A 16,613-nucleotide genomic window follows, 5' to 3' on the forward strand; every position below is an offset into this window, starting at 1 on the left:
GTTAGACAGGGTAAGTAGACATGGAGGCTAGAAAGGAAAAATGCTGAAAGCAGCATTTGTTTGCAGATTTAATTAAAAGTTTAGACAAAAAGGTAAGAGTATTATTTTATGACATTTGCAAGAGTTGTTGAAGATGGTAAGACATTGCTAGAATTTGCTTCTCAGAGATCTCAGAGCCAGTGACTTCAGTAACACACAATATCCACATCCCAAATAGTAACTCTTTGCATTTTAGTCAAAAATCTTATGCCATTGATCAAAACTCATCACTACCTATTTAAGCATCTTTATGTTCACATGCAATCCACTGACTAGTCCCTCTCAACAACTGTAGACAAGTGTTCAGAATATAGAAATATATAATATTGTAATTGTTATGTCACTGTAAATGACATAACCTTGTTGGTTTTTCCCAGAGTCTAAGAACAGCTGTAAGCACATGACAGGTCTCGCTACTGCACTGCCTCTTTCCTGGCAGGGACTTATAAAAGCTATTCATGGAAAGAAAATAAAAACCAGGACAAATACAGAATAATCTTCTGCCTACAAAGTGGTTCCCTACAGATAAGGCCAAGCTGACTAGGGTGGTAGAGGAATGAACTGGAAACATCACAGACACCAACCTTTTTGCAGTGCTTCAACATTAGGGGGGGGGGGGGGGGGGAAGGGTAGAGGGTGGGAGAGGTCGCAGTGGCCCCAGGAGTGGCTTTATGAGACATTTCAATCCCAATTGCAACATCAAGCCAGGGTTTGACAGAGAAGTTAGTTTTGAATACAAAGTGGAAAGGGAGTTTTTCACAGGCTCGAAGGACCGTGAGTTCCAATATTAATTGAAGGGAGATGCCTGTGAAATATTTTAGACAAAAAAAGAAACTGGGGCAGTCATCATGAGTTCTCTCAGTCAGCCAGGGAAATTTCTATCATAATACATCTATTGTCAGTACTGCTGTATTATTTGAAGCAAAGTTAGGGTAGGAAAGTCCTCATCATTTTTTCAAACCGAAATGAGAACTGAGCATGATATTTTACAAGTGAAAACTGTAGTATCTGCACAGTCACATTTCCTGCTGAAAAGGGAGTAGGAACTTGATCTCCGAGTTTTGCAAAAGGCAATGTTTAGAAGGTATCTCTAAAGTCAATGTACTCCCAGATTAAAATTTTGACTCCCATTCTAAGGCTGTAAGCCTAGAGGAAGCAGTGGTAGCTCAGATATCACTCTGCAATAATTACTGCCAACAATTTAGTTTTCTAAAGGCAATAATTCTGGGTTTTGAACAACACAGAAAATTGCCTCCACATCCCTGGTATGAAAACTTTGCCCTATCCAACATGCCTCAACATAAATTATCTGGTAACGATAAATCTTTTAGAATCTATGAATGGTGTTGCAGGACCAATTCACTAAATCTGCCATAACACACTTGAGAGATAATTGAGATGTCAAGCCTCATCAATATCAACCTACTTAAACTAAGGACAAGAGGAAGGGGGAAAAAGGATAACAAATATTATTCTGTGAAGATAGTTAACTTATAGCTTAGAAACACATTTATGTAAATCACCAATCTGAACGTCCTTGAATTTCATGAAAGTCTGGATTTACAAGCAGTCTTAATTCCTTAAAAAGCAGCTTCCTTACATAGAAATTGATTATTTGTTGACAGAGCAGTAGTCTTTTTTTCTGTTTTAACTTCCAAGATTTCCAACTGTAACTTAACACACAGGAGGTAAAATAATGAGTTTGGACAGGAAACATCAGTGAGCTATTATTTAATAATAAAAAAAAAATATCTTCCTGACCAGGCAGAGGAAGCAAAGTGTCAGATCTCTCAAGAGCTCCAAGCCTCAGAGGAGGTTTCTGCCAATTTTCAGAGCTATGAATTTGTTCTCTGTGTCATTCTCAGTTACTGGTAGTATATCTCCTTCTAATCAATACATATGCATATACATCCCACATTACTTTCTCATCAGAGGTCTTGCATCTTAGTTATCATCCATTCACTTTGAAAACGGACATTGAACACAATCCCATTTCCTGTTGCCTGTCTATTCCTTCCTCCCTTTCTCTTTTTCCATTTCCCTCCCCCTCCATTCCTCCTTGTGATATGCCCCTCTCACAAAGTAGCATCTCTCTCTCTCCATCTGCTTCTTCAACCATATGCTCACTCCTTCTCTTCCTTCTTGCTGGGTAACACCACAGTGTCTGTAGTGTAGCTCCATAGTCTCCCTGTAGCATCACTAAAACTCTTTTTCCTTTTCCTTTTCTGTTCAAAAATACTAAGTACAGCCAGCTTTCCACTCTAGGCATTGATGGAGGAAAAATAAATATTTGATTGTGCATTGATGGTGCAAAATAAATATCCATGAGTTCAATAATCCTGTCTTGACAACTGTAAAATCCTCTGTAAGCTTCACGTTTCACACTGCTGCTCTTCATTTTATCCAAAATGCCATGGCCAAACTGATCTTATTTCATCCCACTTCTTAAATCAACCTCACTAGCCATCTATATCCCACAGGATTTTCAGATTCCCCATCTTCAGGCCCACTGCCCTGAGCAGCTCCCTCTTCTCGCCTGGCACCTGGTGCCAACCTCTGCCAATTCCACTTGGTATGCGTTGATCTCATCCCATAAGCACTTCTATGCCTTCTCCTATTTAGACACTCTCTGTCTGGAATCAGCTCTTGAAGATGATTACTACTCCATTTCCCTCATGCTCACCCTCTCTTTTCTACTTTCTCAAAGACTGTCATCTTTTCCACACACAAAACTAGAGAACCCTTCAATTCCTGATAGAGAGGAAAAATACTACATTTAAATACCAACTAACATCCATTTCCAAGTCTGCGCCTTTCTTATTTCTAAAATACCTGGCTTTCTATTATTCATTTTATTTCCCTGCTTTGCTTCCTTTCACAATCCGTCACCTCTCAGTACCCAACATTATACATTTCTTTATGCCTAATCATTTCCTGTTCATCCCCTTAGTTTATGCCTTTTCTCTGTGTTTTTCAGTGAACATGGCAGGTCACTACCAGATCTTGTTCTGCCTGAGAACAGCCTACCTCATTTGGGGTGATAAACAAATAACATAGCAATTAAAATTCAGAAAGGCAAAATCAGAGAGATGGCTCTGACTTTTTCTTTTCTCCCTTCCTTCTTCCCCTCTCTCATCAGCTACTGACATTTGGAAAATTTCAACCAATTCTAATAAACAAAATTTGTCCCAGTTTCCTAAGAAAGTGAGGCTTGTATGATGACAACCTGCCAAACAGTTCCATCCTAACCACCTTTGTACCCACAAGTCAGTATCAAACCAATAATACAAAGACAGTAAAAACAGAGATGTTGTCAGTGGGGAATCAAAGAGAAACCCAAATTAGCATCTTCATTAATTGTGGGATGCAGCAGCCATCTGGCCTGACCAGCAGAGCCGTTTGAGCCACCCGTTAGTACGTGCCTGGCTTGGGAGCAGCCAAAGCACCTCTGGCCCATGCCCACGTGTGGGAAAGGAAGGGAGCTGGAAGCAGAGGGGAGTGTGGTAGAAGTAACTCTCTAAAAGCCAGCCTCCTTTAGTTTCCCTGATTACAGCGACAGGATCAAGGGTTCAGTCTTGAATTATTTTGACTAATTACAAGCCATTGCCTATTTCACCTTTTCCAGATCCCTTTCCATGATCAGAAGACTGTTAAGAACATAACTCAGATGCATTAATATCAGTAACACAGATGACGCATTTTTCTTTTTGTTTCCCCTGACCAAAGAAGGAACAATATGCTGTCTACCTTTTCTGAATTATACTGGGATTTGCAGTCACCAGCTGGGTTTTCAATCCAACATCCTTGCTGTATTCACTGGATAGAGGAGGAAGGTTGCACCTGTGCACAGAAAGAGAGTCAAGATTTTAAATGACATTCAGGATTGACAAGCTTCAAACTCAGTCTTTTTTAATCTGTAAGTTTGCAGGTGGTTTGTTTTGTTTTTGTTTTTTTTTAAAAAAGCACTCTGTCAGAATATGTAAACCAGCTGTATAAATACTAGACCAGGCTACAAATGTTCCCTACTGTACCACACCTATAAGCACAATAGCACATTTTTGTATCAGTGTGGGGAAATGTAGAAATAAAGCCTTTTGCAGGGATGAACTTATGTAACTACTAAGCAAAAACAAAGACAGTCTTTGCATCTCTGACAGGCTGAAAGGCTGTGGAAGAGGCCGATATTGTCTACAGCAAAGACTTTTTTTTCCAAATTCTTTTAGAAATTCTGGTTTTCAATCCGTTCTGTCTTTACCAGTATCAGGCTCCACACTGTTACCTCTCTGTAGTGTTACAAGCATTACATGTCTTGCAAACAAAGGGCAACTGTCATTTTTAATACTGTATTGCAGGGCATCTTTAGCATACAAAATTTACCAAGAAAACACAGAGGAAAATTTTAAGTGTCTATTTAAATATGTGCATCTGTTTTGCTCACAGTCTTGTCCTGGTGGGCAAGGTGATAACATGATAAAGTGAATAAGCAAGTTTACTTCGGAAGACAGAGAGCCAAGACTCCAAAAAACAGAAGCAGAGAGAAACTTCCAGACAATGAACAGTCCTAAATGCTTCATAGTAAAGACCAAGGAGAAGAGGGACGGTGCAGTAGATAAAGATGTAAATACATTCCAACAGTATCCAAGCCTATGCACTTCTACAGAAATTAGAGGCAGGAGGAATTTACTCAATGCATGGAAATTCCACCAAAAATGGATGTCGAAACAGTATTTTTCATTTCAAATTTGTTCAGCTTCTAAAATCAAAAACACGAGGAATATATTTTTAATGCTTAAGGGGCAAAAATGAAACCAAGATACTCAGAGAAAAGTAGAATTTGGAATTTTTTCAGAAAGCTTTTAGGTTTTTGTGTTGTTTGGGTTTGGGGGCTTGTTGGGCTTTTTAAAAAAGTCTTGGGCTCTACCATAGCCAAATTTTCCCTCCAATTTTTAAGGCATCCCCATTTGTGTGTGCTGGTTTCATTGGTTTTCTGCAGCATGCTGAAGAAGTGCAGCGCAGAGGCAGTGCACACGAGGTGAGGAAAAGCGAAGGGCACGCTCGGGTGCCAGCTCCCCTCTCCCTGCTCCCAGCGATAGCGTATGCTCAGCAAACGCTCACCCTGAAGGAGGAGGGCGTCAGGCAGCCCCCAGTCATTTCAGTTCTGTAGGCACCCACCCCCGTGGGGGATGAGGCCCCAGCACTGGAAGAGGGCAGGCAGCGGCACGGAGAGTTGTTTCATGGTCATGACTTCTCCTCTCGGCACCAGGGAGACAAGGGTTCCTTCGCTGCGGGTCTTACGCCTGCGAGGAGCTGCGTCTCTCTTCTCCCAGTCTTTTGCATTAAATTCTCTGTAGCGCTCTACTTCTGCATGCGTCTTCCAGGCAGCCAGGGAAAGTCATGAAAGCCTCGAGTCCAACAACAACGAGTTGCTTATCCAATTTTATCATCTTAGTAATTCAGAGGTGCGTTTCCTACACCAGTGAGAAGCGGGAGCTGGGAAAGTGAGCTACAGTTCAATTTTTATGGCAGTTTCCAGGGGCTAATGCAGAAACTGTTGGGCTTTTTCATTACAGGTTGCCGTACACTTCCGCCACGCTGGGAAAATCGGTCTCTTCCCAAGGAAAGCCCTCGCTTCCACAGCAGTCGCTGCCTCCGTTAGTGTTTTCACTGACTCCTGCAGCGTTCAGAGAAGGGATCTAGGTGCTTGAGAGAGCAGACTGCAGCAAATGAGGCTGCACAAACTCCTGGCTGCACCTCCACGTGTAACAGTTTTGTGCAACGTCAGTGACCAGAGAGGGCACTAGTGTGCACACAGTACACTGCAATTTTTGTTAATGCAAAACATCCCACATTCCCTAAGAAAAAAACAGAGTAGTGCTAGATCTGCATGTATTTGCATACAAATACCAGCTCTCAAAACCATACTCTTAAATTCCCACCATCAGGAAATGCCAAGGAGAAGCAAAGTCTCACCTATATGGAACATACGTGAATTCAACCACATTCACCAAATAAAATAAAATTTCCAAGAATTTTTTCTCCTTTTCTTGACTACATTTGTTAAGATGTGCACAATGTATTGAGATCTCAGTTAGGAAACAGCTTCTAGTTTATTCTACCACAATTTAAGAGGAGCTAGAACAACTGAAGAAGCCAGAAAAGAGGAATCAAACTAAGAGGTTTCAGAAAATGCAATCAGTGAGAAGAAAAAAAAAAAAAAGAAAAGACTAGTAGCATAGAGGAAGTTTAATTCCCAGACATAAAGAATGATAAGACCCTAATTAAAAAAAAAAAAAAAAGTCAAGAAAGATTTACATAAAATAAAACTAAATAAATAAAGGCAGCAATGAGTTGCTTCATGGACCTGCACTGGGGTAGGATACAAATGAATTATATTAATACAATTCAGAGAGGTTTCAGAAACCCTCTCAGTAGCAGTTTTCAATGGCAGGCCAAACAAATGTGAAGCAAGACATAGGTGATTTGCCTTAGAGCAGAGAGATAGCATAAATGACCTCTGGCAGACTACAGTTTAATGCTCTTTGATTTGAAGAAACAAACTCATAAAGCAAGCTTTTAAGAAGCCTTTTTTTTTTTTTTTGAAGTTTATTTAAAAGCACTGTGAAGGACCAGGAACTCTTCCTAGTTTTTATCATCTTAAGATCTCAACAACGACATTTCTTTCACAAGCCAGTCCCAGATACATTATTTAAACACATCTAATTCTTTTCATCAGTAAGTCTCATTCCCAGCTTCTTCTGCATGAAATATTACGAAGTGGCCTGAGTATCCACAGTAAACTCAGCAAGAAATCAGTTGGCTGACAGAAACTTCTTGGCCTTTCAGATTATATTCTTGAACAAGGTCATCTGAGTTCCAAATATTATGCAGTTGAGGAACACATCAAGAAACAAAAGATGTATCCTAAGAAAGGTCTTTTTAATGACCATATTCTTGGTCCTGGTACTGAGGAGTACATACATGAATATGCAAGGAAGAAGGAAGTACCAGGACAGCAATTCAGGCCAGCATTTTTGACATGAGCTTAACTCGAAGAGTGGAACATATTGGTCTTTTATATGGAAGAAGAGAAGTCTAATGACTAAGTTTAATGACTTAGACCTAGCCTTTAGGTGGGGGAAAAAAAAAATAAATCATCAACAGGCACAGCAGTGTGCCTTTTTCACACCTGAGACCTTCCAACTGAATACACAGAAAACAGCTGCAAGGGTAAAATGAGAGGGATCCTTCAACCCTCACCAGGCTGAATAATGGCTCTTCTGGGTTTGGCCCAGACCATGCTCCACAGGTGCAGAGAACCCAGGCAATCTGGCAGATGGATGTGCGTTTGGTAGATACTATATGACTATCTAGCTATTTTAGAATATTATATACACACATAGACTAAACACTAGGGACTAATAGGAATTTAATATGTAATGGAAACCATTCATTTTTATTCCTTTGTGGCACCTTGGCCAACATCAAGACAATAATCACATAAGGCAGCTGAAAGCCATGTTTCTCTGGACTTGATTACAATCCCCAAAGTGCCACCGTATTTAACCTCCCCAGCTCCACCTGGGATAGTATGGCTAGATAGCATGGTACAGTGTGATGAAAAGGTAACAGCTTGGCCTCCCCAAACTGGGACAGCCACTAGTCACTTGAAATAGTGACAAGTTGCTTCTAGTTTTGAAATAAGTTTACCAGCAAACAGCTCAGAGAAGTCCCTGCAATCCCCTACTATTTTACAGAGAGAAACCTTCTCTCTGGGAGATGTACAAACCACCACAGAGCCATGGAAAGTGGCTGGGGAAAGGGAGAATTGTGAGATGTAGGAATATTTCTTCAAAATCTAATGCCAAGAAAATGTATTTCTTCTGTCAAAATGCATACACTAACATTGCTTAGGGTTTAGTACCCAACACTTACCTCTTAAAATAAGCATTAGCAGGAAGGGAAGGTCAAATTAACATTTTTTATTAGAAATAAGGATTACAAACTTGAAAACCAGACAGGTTCAGGAGAAGAACCTATTATAACCACACTACCTAAACACGTAGACCATATACCATGCACCTTTTTCATTGCAGATGCAGTGTGCTATGCCTTAGGGGCTGAAAACTGCTGCTCTTTTAATCTCTGTGTTGGTACAACTGTGTTTGTAGAAGATGCTCAGCAACAAGATGAGTTTAAACTCATTAATTAACCTTAGTGATTACAATTTATCAGAGAAGATGGCTGCAGTCATATGACAGAGTTAATGGAAGTACATGTAAGTGAAATTAAAAACCATGTGAAAGGAAGAAAAGAACAAGGGCAAAACCTGGCATGACATTTCACCTTGAAGAAATACTTTAATGATATTACACAAATTTATTTTTTAAAAACATGAAAGATATTATGCAAGTCACTATTGTGCTCTTTCTCTCTCAGCTCTCAGATTATAGAAATCAGATTTAGAAAGATCAACTAAATCCTGTCTTCCACCTGCTATAAAAATATTTTCTCCCAGTGGTGTATTAGTTTCTAACCCAAAAGAATTGAAACATTTTCCACAAATATGACTGTACATCACTAATACAATAGAGCCTGCAGGCAGCTACTGGGATTTTTGCAGGATTCTCCATATCACTTATTTCCAATTCAAAATAAGTTCTGTACAGATAATGGTTGCTTTACCCTCCCTGGAGAGAAAAGGATTTTTCTGATCAAGCTACAACTGCTGTTTTTTTAAAAAAGTTTCTATTGTTTCTGTAACTGATTGCTCCTGCAGCATGTAAATTTCCTACTGCATTGAGATAATATTACCACGGTATATACCCTGCAGTTTCTTACATTTAGTCTGTGGAACACCCAAGCAGTTTTGCAGTAATGGCAATCAGCAAACTGCCTCTCTCCCCTGTGCCTTACATCTACTCTTCTGTGAATGATCTAAGTATACATTTCCTTTTGCCTTTGGTTTGTTGTAATTCTTTGCTTTAACATTGAAGGTATTTTTGGTCTTTGAGATGCAAACCAGAAACTACATTAATACCGTTTGGTTTGCAGCAAATTTGTATGGCTTTATAATATGCCATCAGGACCTAATAAGACGACTTGCTAAAGTGGGTGTCTATTGTGTATCCATCTCAAAACCCAAAGAAACTTAATTTCTCATCTCTTTGGGAGCATTCCTCCAGTTTCTCCACCACAATGTCATTCTTGTTCGTGTTTAACAGGGAGGAACTAATTTCTGTCTTTCTTCCTTAAAGAATGCAGACCTAGAAAGTGCCAGATTCAAACACAAAAGCAGTGGCTGGTTCAACATCCCTCCTGACAGGTTCTTATAACTTCAGGAAGGCTGGAGGGAAAGGAAATGTGAGGAATCCCAAAAAACATGCAACAAGAAAAGCAGTTTGGGCTTTCCTCAGACACTCAGCCAGAAATCAGTCTTGAGGGAAGAAAAACATAGGAACATTTTAGTTTGTTCCAAATAACTCCTTAAACCTTGGCCCATAAGTCAGTACCTACTCATCTCAAGTTCAATGGGTTGCATATGACAGCATTTAGAGTTGCAGAGGACAGAGCACACTGCAGGATGAGACACTGCCTAAGATTACACAGTTAAAGAGAAAACCAGCTCTTTAGTCCCTCTCTATGACACTGCCCAATCTATCACAACCTTAACCCATCCATCTGCAGATTGCCCCCCACACTACACACCCATTTGCAGAAGCCAGTCAAAACTCGCTTTTATGCCTCTCCTCACAATTTTAGCCAACTCACTTGTGTAAAGCATCCTACAAAGGGGTGGGGGCTGGGGGGAAAGAAGGCAAATTATAATTGATTAATCGCAACTGAATAGCTTTGAAAATTCCAAGACTTAGCAGGGAGAAGGGGAGACAATGTGTCATTGAGGTTTCTGTCTTACCGCATGACAAAATCTGCTTGATCTATTTGTTTGCCGCAGCCGCTCTTTTTCAGGATCCCACCGTTTCCCACCACGGAGCATTTCTTCAGTGGCAGCTGGAAAGGAGTAGCCTAGCAACACAAAACAAGGACCGGTTTTACAGAGGAGAACACACGCATCTTTGTAGCAGCCACTCCTGGAAAACCCAGGGAGCTGGCAGGGCTCAAAGTGATGAAAGAAAAGGGAGAATTAGAAGCTAGGGGGAAAAAAAGAAAGTACAGAAATTAGCTAGTAAGTAGATGTAGGACAAGTCTTATCCCCACTCCCCAAACCAGGACGCAGCAAACGTGATACAGAAAATAACAACATCTATGCAAAACCAAAACTGCCTAAAGTCCTGAAAGTCAGGCAGTCAGGTCAGAATGAGCCTTCTAGACAAGCTGCAAGGACACAGGGGAAGTAAGATAACCAGGAAAAAAAATTAAAAATTAAAAAAAAAAAAACAAAAACAAACCAAAACAAAAAAAAACACATGAAAGTCACCTTCCTGAGCTGATTATACAAAAGACAGCTCTGGGGAAGGAAGGAACAGGGAACAAGGTGATGACAGAAGGGCACTGGGAATCAGGAGTCATCCTGGCTCCCTCCATGGTTGTGTCACTGGGACGAGTCACTCTGAAGCCTTAGGCAAAGATATTTAGAGCTTGACAGCAGCTTCTTAAACGCTCAGCTGCCCAGACACAGCATAAATTACAATTAGAAAGGGATCATTTTAACTAAGGATCTCTTGAAGCTGATTAGCAAGGCATAAAAGTGCAAGGTCAAATTGTCATGCTATCTTATGCATCAAACACAGTAATAAATTAGATCTATATAGTCTTCTTCATTACAGAGGATCTCAAAACCACGGGTGGGACATCTTCCTGTTGGTGCCAAGTCATTCACCTTTAGTGAGGTCAGGACAGTCATTTAAACAGCACACAGTGCATCAGTGCAGCCCAGCATATACAAAAAAGCAAAGGATGGTGAAAAGATGTGAATTTAAAGCAGTGTGATTTAGTTAGAGAATGGAATTTGTCCACAATGCAAGAGTTAATATTCTCCTCATGCAAAAAAATTGTGCAGGGATTTTTTATTTATCAAACCTGTCAAAACCTGACTTTGCAGTAGAGACAGAATTTATTGCACAGGCCTCCGAGAATGCAGATGCCACAATGAAAGGATGCAGCATCGCAAAACAATCCTGCTCTGCAGGAGGACAAGGTAGAGAGGCAGCAGCATCTGTCCTCACTTACACATACAGAGCAATGTCTAACATTGCATCACATATTTACCAGGCATTGCAACGGTGTACATGGTCCAGAAAACAGACCCATCATTATAGCACAAAGTCTGTATTTGTTAGGACTTATTTATACTGTCTTACTTCTTTTCTTCCTTAGTTTTATTTGCTTTATCTTCTTTTCTCAGCAAACTAGATTCCATTCAGCTACTATAAAGCCACAACCTGCTTTCTAATGAAAAACATTAAAGCATTTTGATTATCCTAACTCTGGATTAAGATATGCTAAAGCAGAAAAATAAATTCTAGTTTCCTGAGGCCCTGCCACTGGTAAGAACCCAGTGATAGCATGGCAGAGCAATGCTAAGAATGCAGCTGTATTCTTGTACTGCATCCACCTTCTCAAGAATATTTTTTAATTTACACAGTAATTGAATGAGGAGCGTATCTTGAAATTCAAAGGACATCTCATCTCTGAGGTGACCCTGACCAAATGAGAGCTCACGTACTCAGTAAAGAGAGGGTGGGGGGGATGAGAATCAGAGGAAATGTAGAAGAGATGTTTTATAAATAGCAGTACCTTTCTTATTCAAGGTATATCAGAGTTCCTTCCAACACAGCTAGTTATACGCAGGCAAGGCTGTGTCAAATCACAGGCAAAGGCAGCAGCCATTAACTATTGCTTTTATGAGTTGAGGACACTCTGTCACATAAATTCTGTGGCTTTAGTACATGTTGAGTGGCTTTAGACCCCCAAAATAAATATTAGGAGTTACTAAGTGCTCCAAAATTCTGTGAGTTGCAAACATCCTTTGATATTGCTCGAGATGGTTTGCTGTCCTTCAAGGGAGGCTTATATCCTGTTAGGCTCAAACATGATAATATTAGTGGTCATTTGCATACATATTTTTGTTTCTAAAAGCCTGTGAAGCTTTGAAACTCTTGTCCTTCAGAGAGTCCAGAAAACAAAAGAACAAGATAAGAGCTGCCAGGGTGATTTGAGGGAGCCAAAGAAAAGTAGAAGGGGCAGATATAATCACCACAGCAGTTGTCCCTCTATCTAACCTGTTAAGAAATCCACTCGTTCTATGGACATTGGAGGAAGACCAGACTGAACACAATTCTCTGTGAAAAGCCACCATGCCCACAAGAGCCCACAGAAGTTTTTGCCTCCCTCAGCAAAGCACTAAAAGTTCAGGACATGGCACAGACATTGGACAGAGTCTACATACTACCATTTAGCTTAAAATGTTCAACAGGTGCATTTTCCAGAAGACCATACTTACAAACTCTCTACAGACATTATGCAGAAGACCTAATTCCAGTACCATAACGGGGTGGAGCAAGGGGTTGTAAAGGCCTAAGGATTAAGTGTCCCTGCTGCCTGGAGAGATTTCAGCTGCTTTGAGCTTAATCAAGAGCAATTGCTTAGGATGACCTGGGAGAAACCTGCATTTGTTATCTTGCATATGACTTTTCTTCAAACATTTGCATCACAGATCTGTACTACTGCTGAGACTGCAGGGGCATTTCAGGAACTCTGCCTTGAGACTCCTTGTTCAAACAAACTGCCTGACTTTACACAAATCATACAAGTCTTAGGCTCAAATGTTGCCCATCAGCGACTATGAAACACATGGCTCATTTTTCTCTCTACAAAAGGCATTTCTCTCTTCCCTCTTTCAAAGAAACAGGTTCCTGGGCTTTGAAATTGTTAGGAAATCATCATCCTGTAATCTAGTTAGCAGCAGCATACCCGACCTGCTGCAGGGAGTTGAGTGTGACGGCACACTTCCCTCCCCTCCACATCCAAAAGGTGCGCGTGGGACAGATAGCACAGAGAAAGGCACTTCAAAGCTAAAATGCTGTGGGCTTCATTCTGTGACTTCCGTAAGCGTTCAGCTCATTTCTTCCTTTGGGCCACCCAAAATAGGAGGTACAAACAGCTTAAGTAAAATTGCAACATAATTAACCAAAAGGTAGTTCCAACCCTAACACACAGTTGATTTACTCAGCTTGTTACTAGCTTCCCACATCACTAGTGGGCTTCCAAGATATTTCCCTGCATCCTCTAGCTGTTCTTACCACTGGCTTTTCAGGGTATTCACTGTGGATTTAAAGTTGATTTTATTATTTAATTAATTACCAAAACCTGGAGTCATTTTTTCTTCTAAGGGTAAAAAACACCAAAGATGACTCCAGTAATGATTTGCTTCCTCATGCCAAGTGATCTTATAATATCTTCATGGTGTGGGTGATCTGCCTTCAGATTTTTTTGAATATTATGTTGGGGTTGAAGGGTTAGAATAATGCTACAACTTGCTCCAGAATTAAAAGAATTTTACTTTTTTGTAAAATAGACTTGGGCATTACTTGTAATTTCAGTAAGAAGCAATTTTCAATCAAGAGTGTTATATTTTTAAGGTGATGGTGCTATTTGGAGATGATACTATATAGTACACCCAAGTTTGCTTCTAGGTTTCTATTACTGTCAAAATATGCTTCACAGGACTTACAAAAACCTTCTCATGTTTTCCTTCTTTACCTCCCACAGCGTAACTCTTTGCTAGGCAAATTGTCAGTTCATAGTTAACAGCATATAAATTCTTACATTGTGAGGACCCAGCTGTCGTTCATGCTGGATGCTCACAAAAAGCTCAAGTTGTTTTTCTCCTTAGAATTGTAAGCTGGTCTAACAAATGCTGACTTGGGCTGTAAAGTTGTAACAAAAGCAATTCCATCAGTATTAGCTTCCTGAAACGCTGTTATTTTCATTGTCAACACATTTGTTATTTTCTTCATTCATAAAATTTTAATGAACAGCCAGAGTCTTGTGGGTGGGCTAGGAAAAAGAGCACAGCATCAGTTCATCTAGCGTAACAGAGAAAATGTAAAAATAAATGACCAACTCATCCCCATTTTTAAGCAGCTGTTACCACAGAATTTGCAAATACTGTTAACTAAAAACACCTTGCATATTGGAAAAAAGCAGAATGAATTTCCTTTAAAAGTAAGTTTCACATAATTCTTAAAAGGATTTTGTAAGCTCGTTTTTAAAAGGCATCTCCAAACATAAACCAAAGATGGAAAGGCCCCATTGTCTCATTTTCCCTGGTTTGAAACAATGAAACTCCACCGATAATCAATTAAGATGTTCTAGTTCATATTCATGTAAACAAAAGAAGAACCTGCAAATCCCACTGCAAATTCAATGACAAATAAGCACACAAAGCAATAGATTAAAGACTCCCAATTGAATATGGGACTAATTTAACAAAGCATCTATCCAGCAATTCACTGATTAGTTTCATCTTTCATCTAAGTAGAAATAAATCATTGTCATCAGTTAAAAGAACATTACATAGTACTAACAAAATATAATTTATTTTAGATAATGCTACTCTAATTCACTTTGATTTCATTGCTAGGTTGTTAATGCATTAATTTTTGCCCACTCCCTGCCAAAGACTTTAATCATTAACCAAGTTCTTACTGGGAAAACAGGAGAAATTACAGTATTCAGCCTCTGATTTAATGCCAAAGATGTCAAAAACATTGAAAACACTGAGAACATAAATTAGAATAAAATGTTTTTTAAATAAGCATTTTGAATTTGCAAGAGATGCTGTGATTTTACTGTCCTTTTGAGAAGGCAGCATCCTGATGAGAAGGGCATTGTTCTACTGATTTTCCTAAGGAGCCAGCAAAACCCCAAGAGTTAATAATAAAGCAAATTCAGCTCTTAATAAAACATTTTCTTGCACCTTTGCATAAGGATGCAGCTGACACTTTAAAGGATAGTGCTGTGTGTCAGCCACAGGTAATGTGGCCTTGTTTTTTCACAGTGTCAGACATGGCAGGGTGGCAAATGCTCCTTCTTCATTGTTTACAAGTCATCCCCGGTCGGATGGGCCTTTTGTTCCTCCTGCAGAGCTGTCAAGGCATGACAGCTTGACAGCAACCAGCTCCAAAGAACATCAATGTCGGGGAGGGCACGTTCTCTATAGGGGAATGTGGGGGGTGGCTGTGGTTGCCCAAATTTCACTCACTCCTCTCTGCCAAACAGCTCCCGTCCTGCCCCAGCCCAGGGACAGGAGCCCAGAGCAAGGAGGCACTACTGCCCCCAAGGTAATGAACATCACAGAGGGGAGGAGGAGCTGCTCCTTCTGCTAAGAGAGGGAGGACTGCTCAGCCCACGTCCTACGCTGTGCCACCACAGGGAGACAACTGACGTTCTTCTTTCTATCCTTTAGAAGTAATTGTTATTTTCTCAGGAAAATAACTGTTTTCACCCCCCAAAAAAATGCTTAGGGTTAGGGTTTTTGGGGTTTTTTAGTGAAAACTGGAAATTTTGAAAAATAAAAGATGGACTTCATTTTCAGGAAGATTTCCTTTAAAATTGGGTGCACTGTTATCTAAAAGGTCTTGCATGTAGTAATTCATAACTTCAGACATTTTATATCGTAAATTATTTTCAGCCTGGCCTTTTTGTTTGCAGTTACTGATTGAAATGACTGCACAAAGTTTGAAATGCATCTAAAATTTTAACAATAATTTAGAAATCACTTTCATATAGAGAAACAGAAGAAACAGGGATTAAATGGAAGCGTCTGAGAGCTGAAAAGGGAGAAAGTATTTTCTTTATCATAAATCTTGAGTGAACATTGTGGGCTGGAAGATGCATGCATTTTAACACATCAAGAAACCACACTGATACTTTACTGGCACATTTACCGAATGCCATATAATTTCTAAATTGTTTTGTGTTCACACAAAGCTGTATTATAAAAGCACATTTGTGAAACTGTTGGAAGCTATATTTCGCATGCGCAAAATCTGTCAGAAACACAATGGACGTTCCACTGAGACTTGCTAAACGTGTGTGTTAGCTAACACTCGTACAAAATCCTCTAAATTCCACTAATATGTGAAATAATGTGTAAAATGTTAGCAAGAAGCAAGCCAAAAACTTTGTCTCTAAAGTAATGCTGTCACAAAGCAGAGGGATAGGTATAAGCATACTTACAGTCATTTTGTGGAACCCCTGGAGCCCCTGAGTAGCAAGCTCCCTCTCTGCATATGCTAATTATGAATATCAATAGATAAGCTGATCATGGTTTTTCAAATTCTGGACTTGGATACTACCAAACCCCCCATTATTTGATTACAAAGCAATTATTAAAGGAAGAAACTGTGACAGTGATTGACTATGAAATGCCTCTAGGAGATAAGAAAGACATCTTAAAATGAACCACCAGCTACCTTCTTCAGTTTCTTTTTTTTTAATAGTTTCCTTGCTCCACAGAGGCACTGTCAACTAACCAATTCTGAAGCTTGAACCTCACTGCTTGCACAAAAGAAAAATGGTCCAGGTGGGGCAAGCTTCTCTGTAGTACCATG

At 39.9% G+C, this 16,613-nt stretch overlaps 1 protein-coding gene across 1 annotated transcript in view; it reads right to left on the bottom strand.

Moving 5' to 3' along the window:
- Positions 1-16,613, bottom strand: part of ST8SIA1 (ST8 alpha-N-acetyl-neuraminide alpha-2,8-sialyltransferase 1) — a 133,393-nt gene that overhangs the window by 53,607 nt on the left and 63,173 nt on the right. Inside the window, exons 3-4 of the mRNA XM_042795337.1 lie at positions 9,953-10,062; positions 3,787-3,879 (exon numbers count right to left, since the gene is read on the bottom strand). Of these exons, the coding sequence (XP_042651271.1) occupies positions 3,787-3,879; positions 9,953-10,062 (203 nt within the window). The remainder of the gene's footprint in view (positions 1-3,786; positions 3,880-9,952; positions 10,063-16,613) is intronic.

This window comes from Tyto alba, unplaced genomic scaffold, assembly GCF_018691265.1.
Source record: "Tyto alba isolate M040663 unplaced genomic scaffold, T.alba_DEE_v4.0 Super-Scaffold_21, whole genome shotgun sequence".
NCBI classification, from domain to species: Eukaryota; Metazoa; Chordata; class Aves; order Strigiformes; family Tytonidae; genus Tyto; species Tyto alba.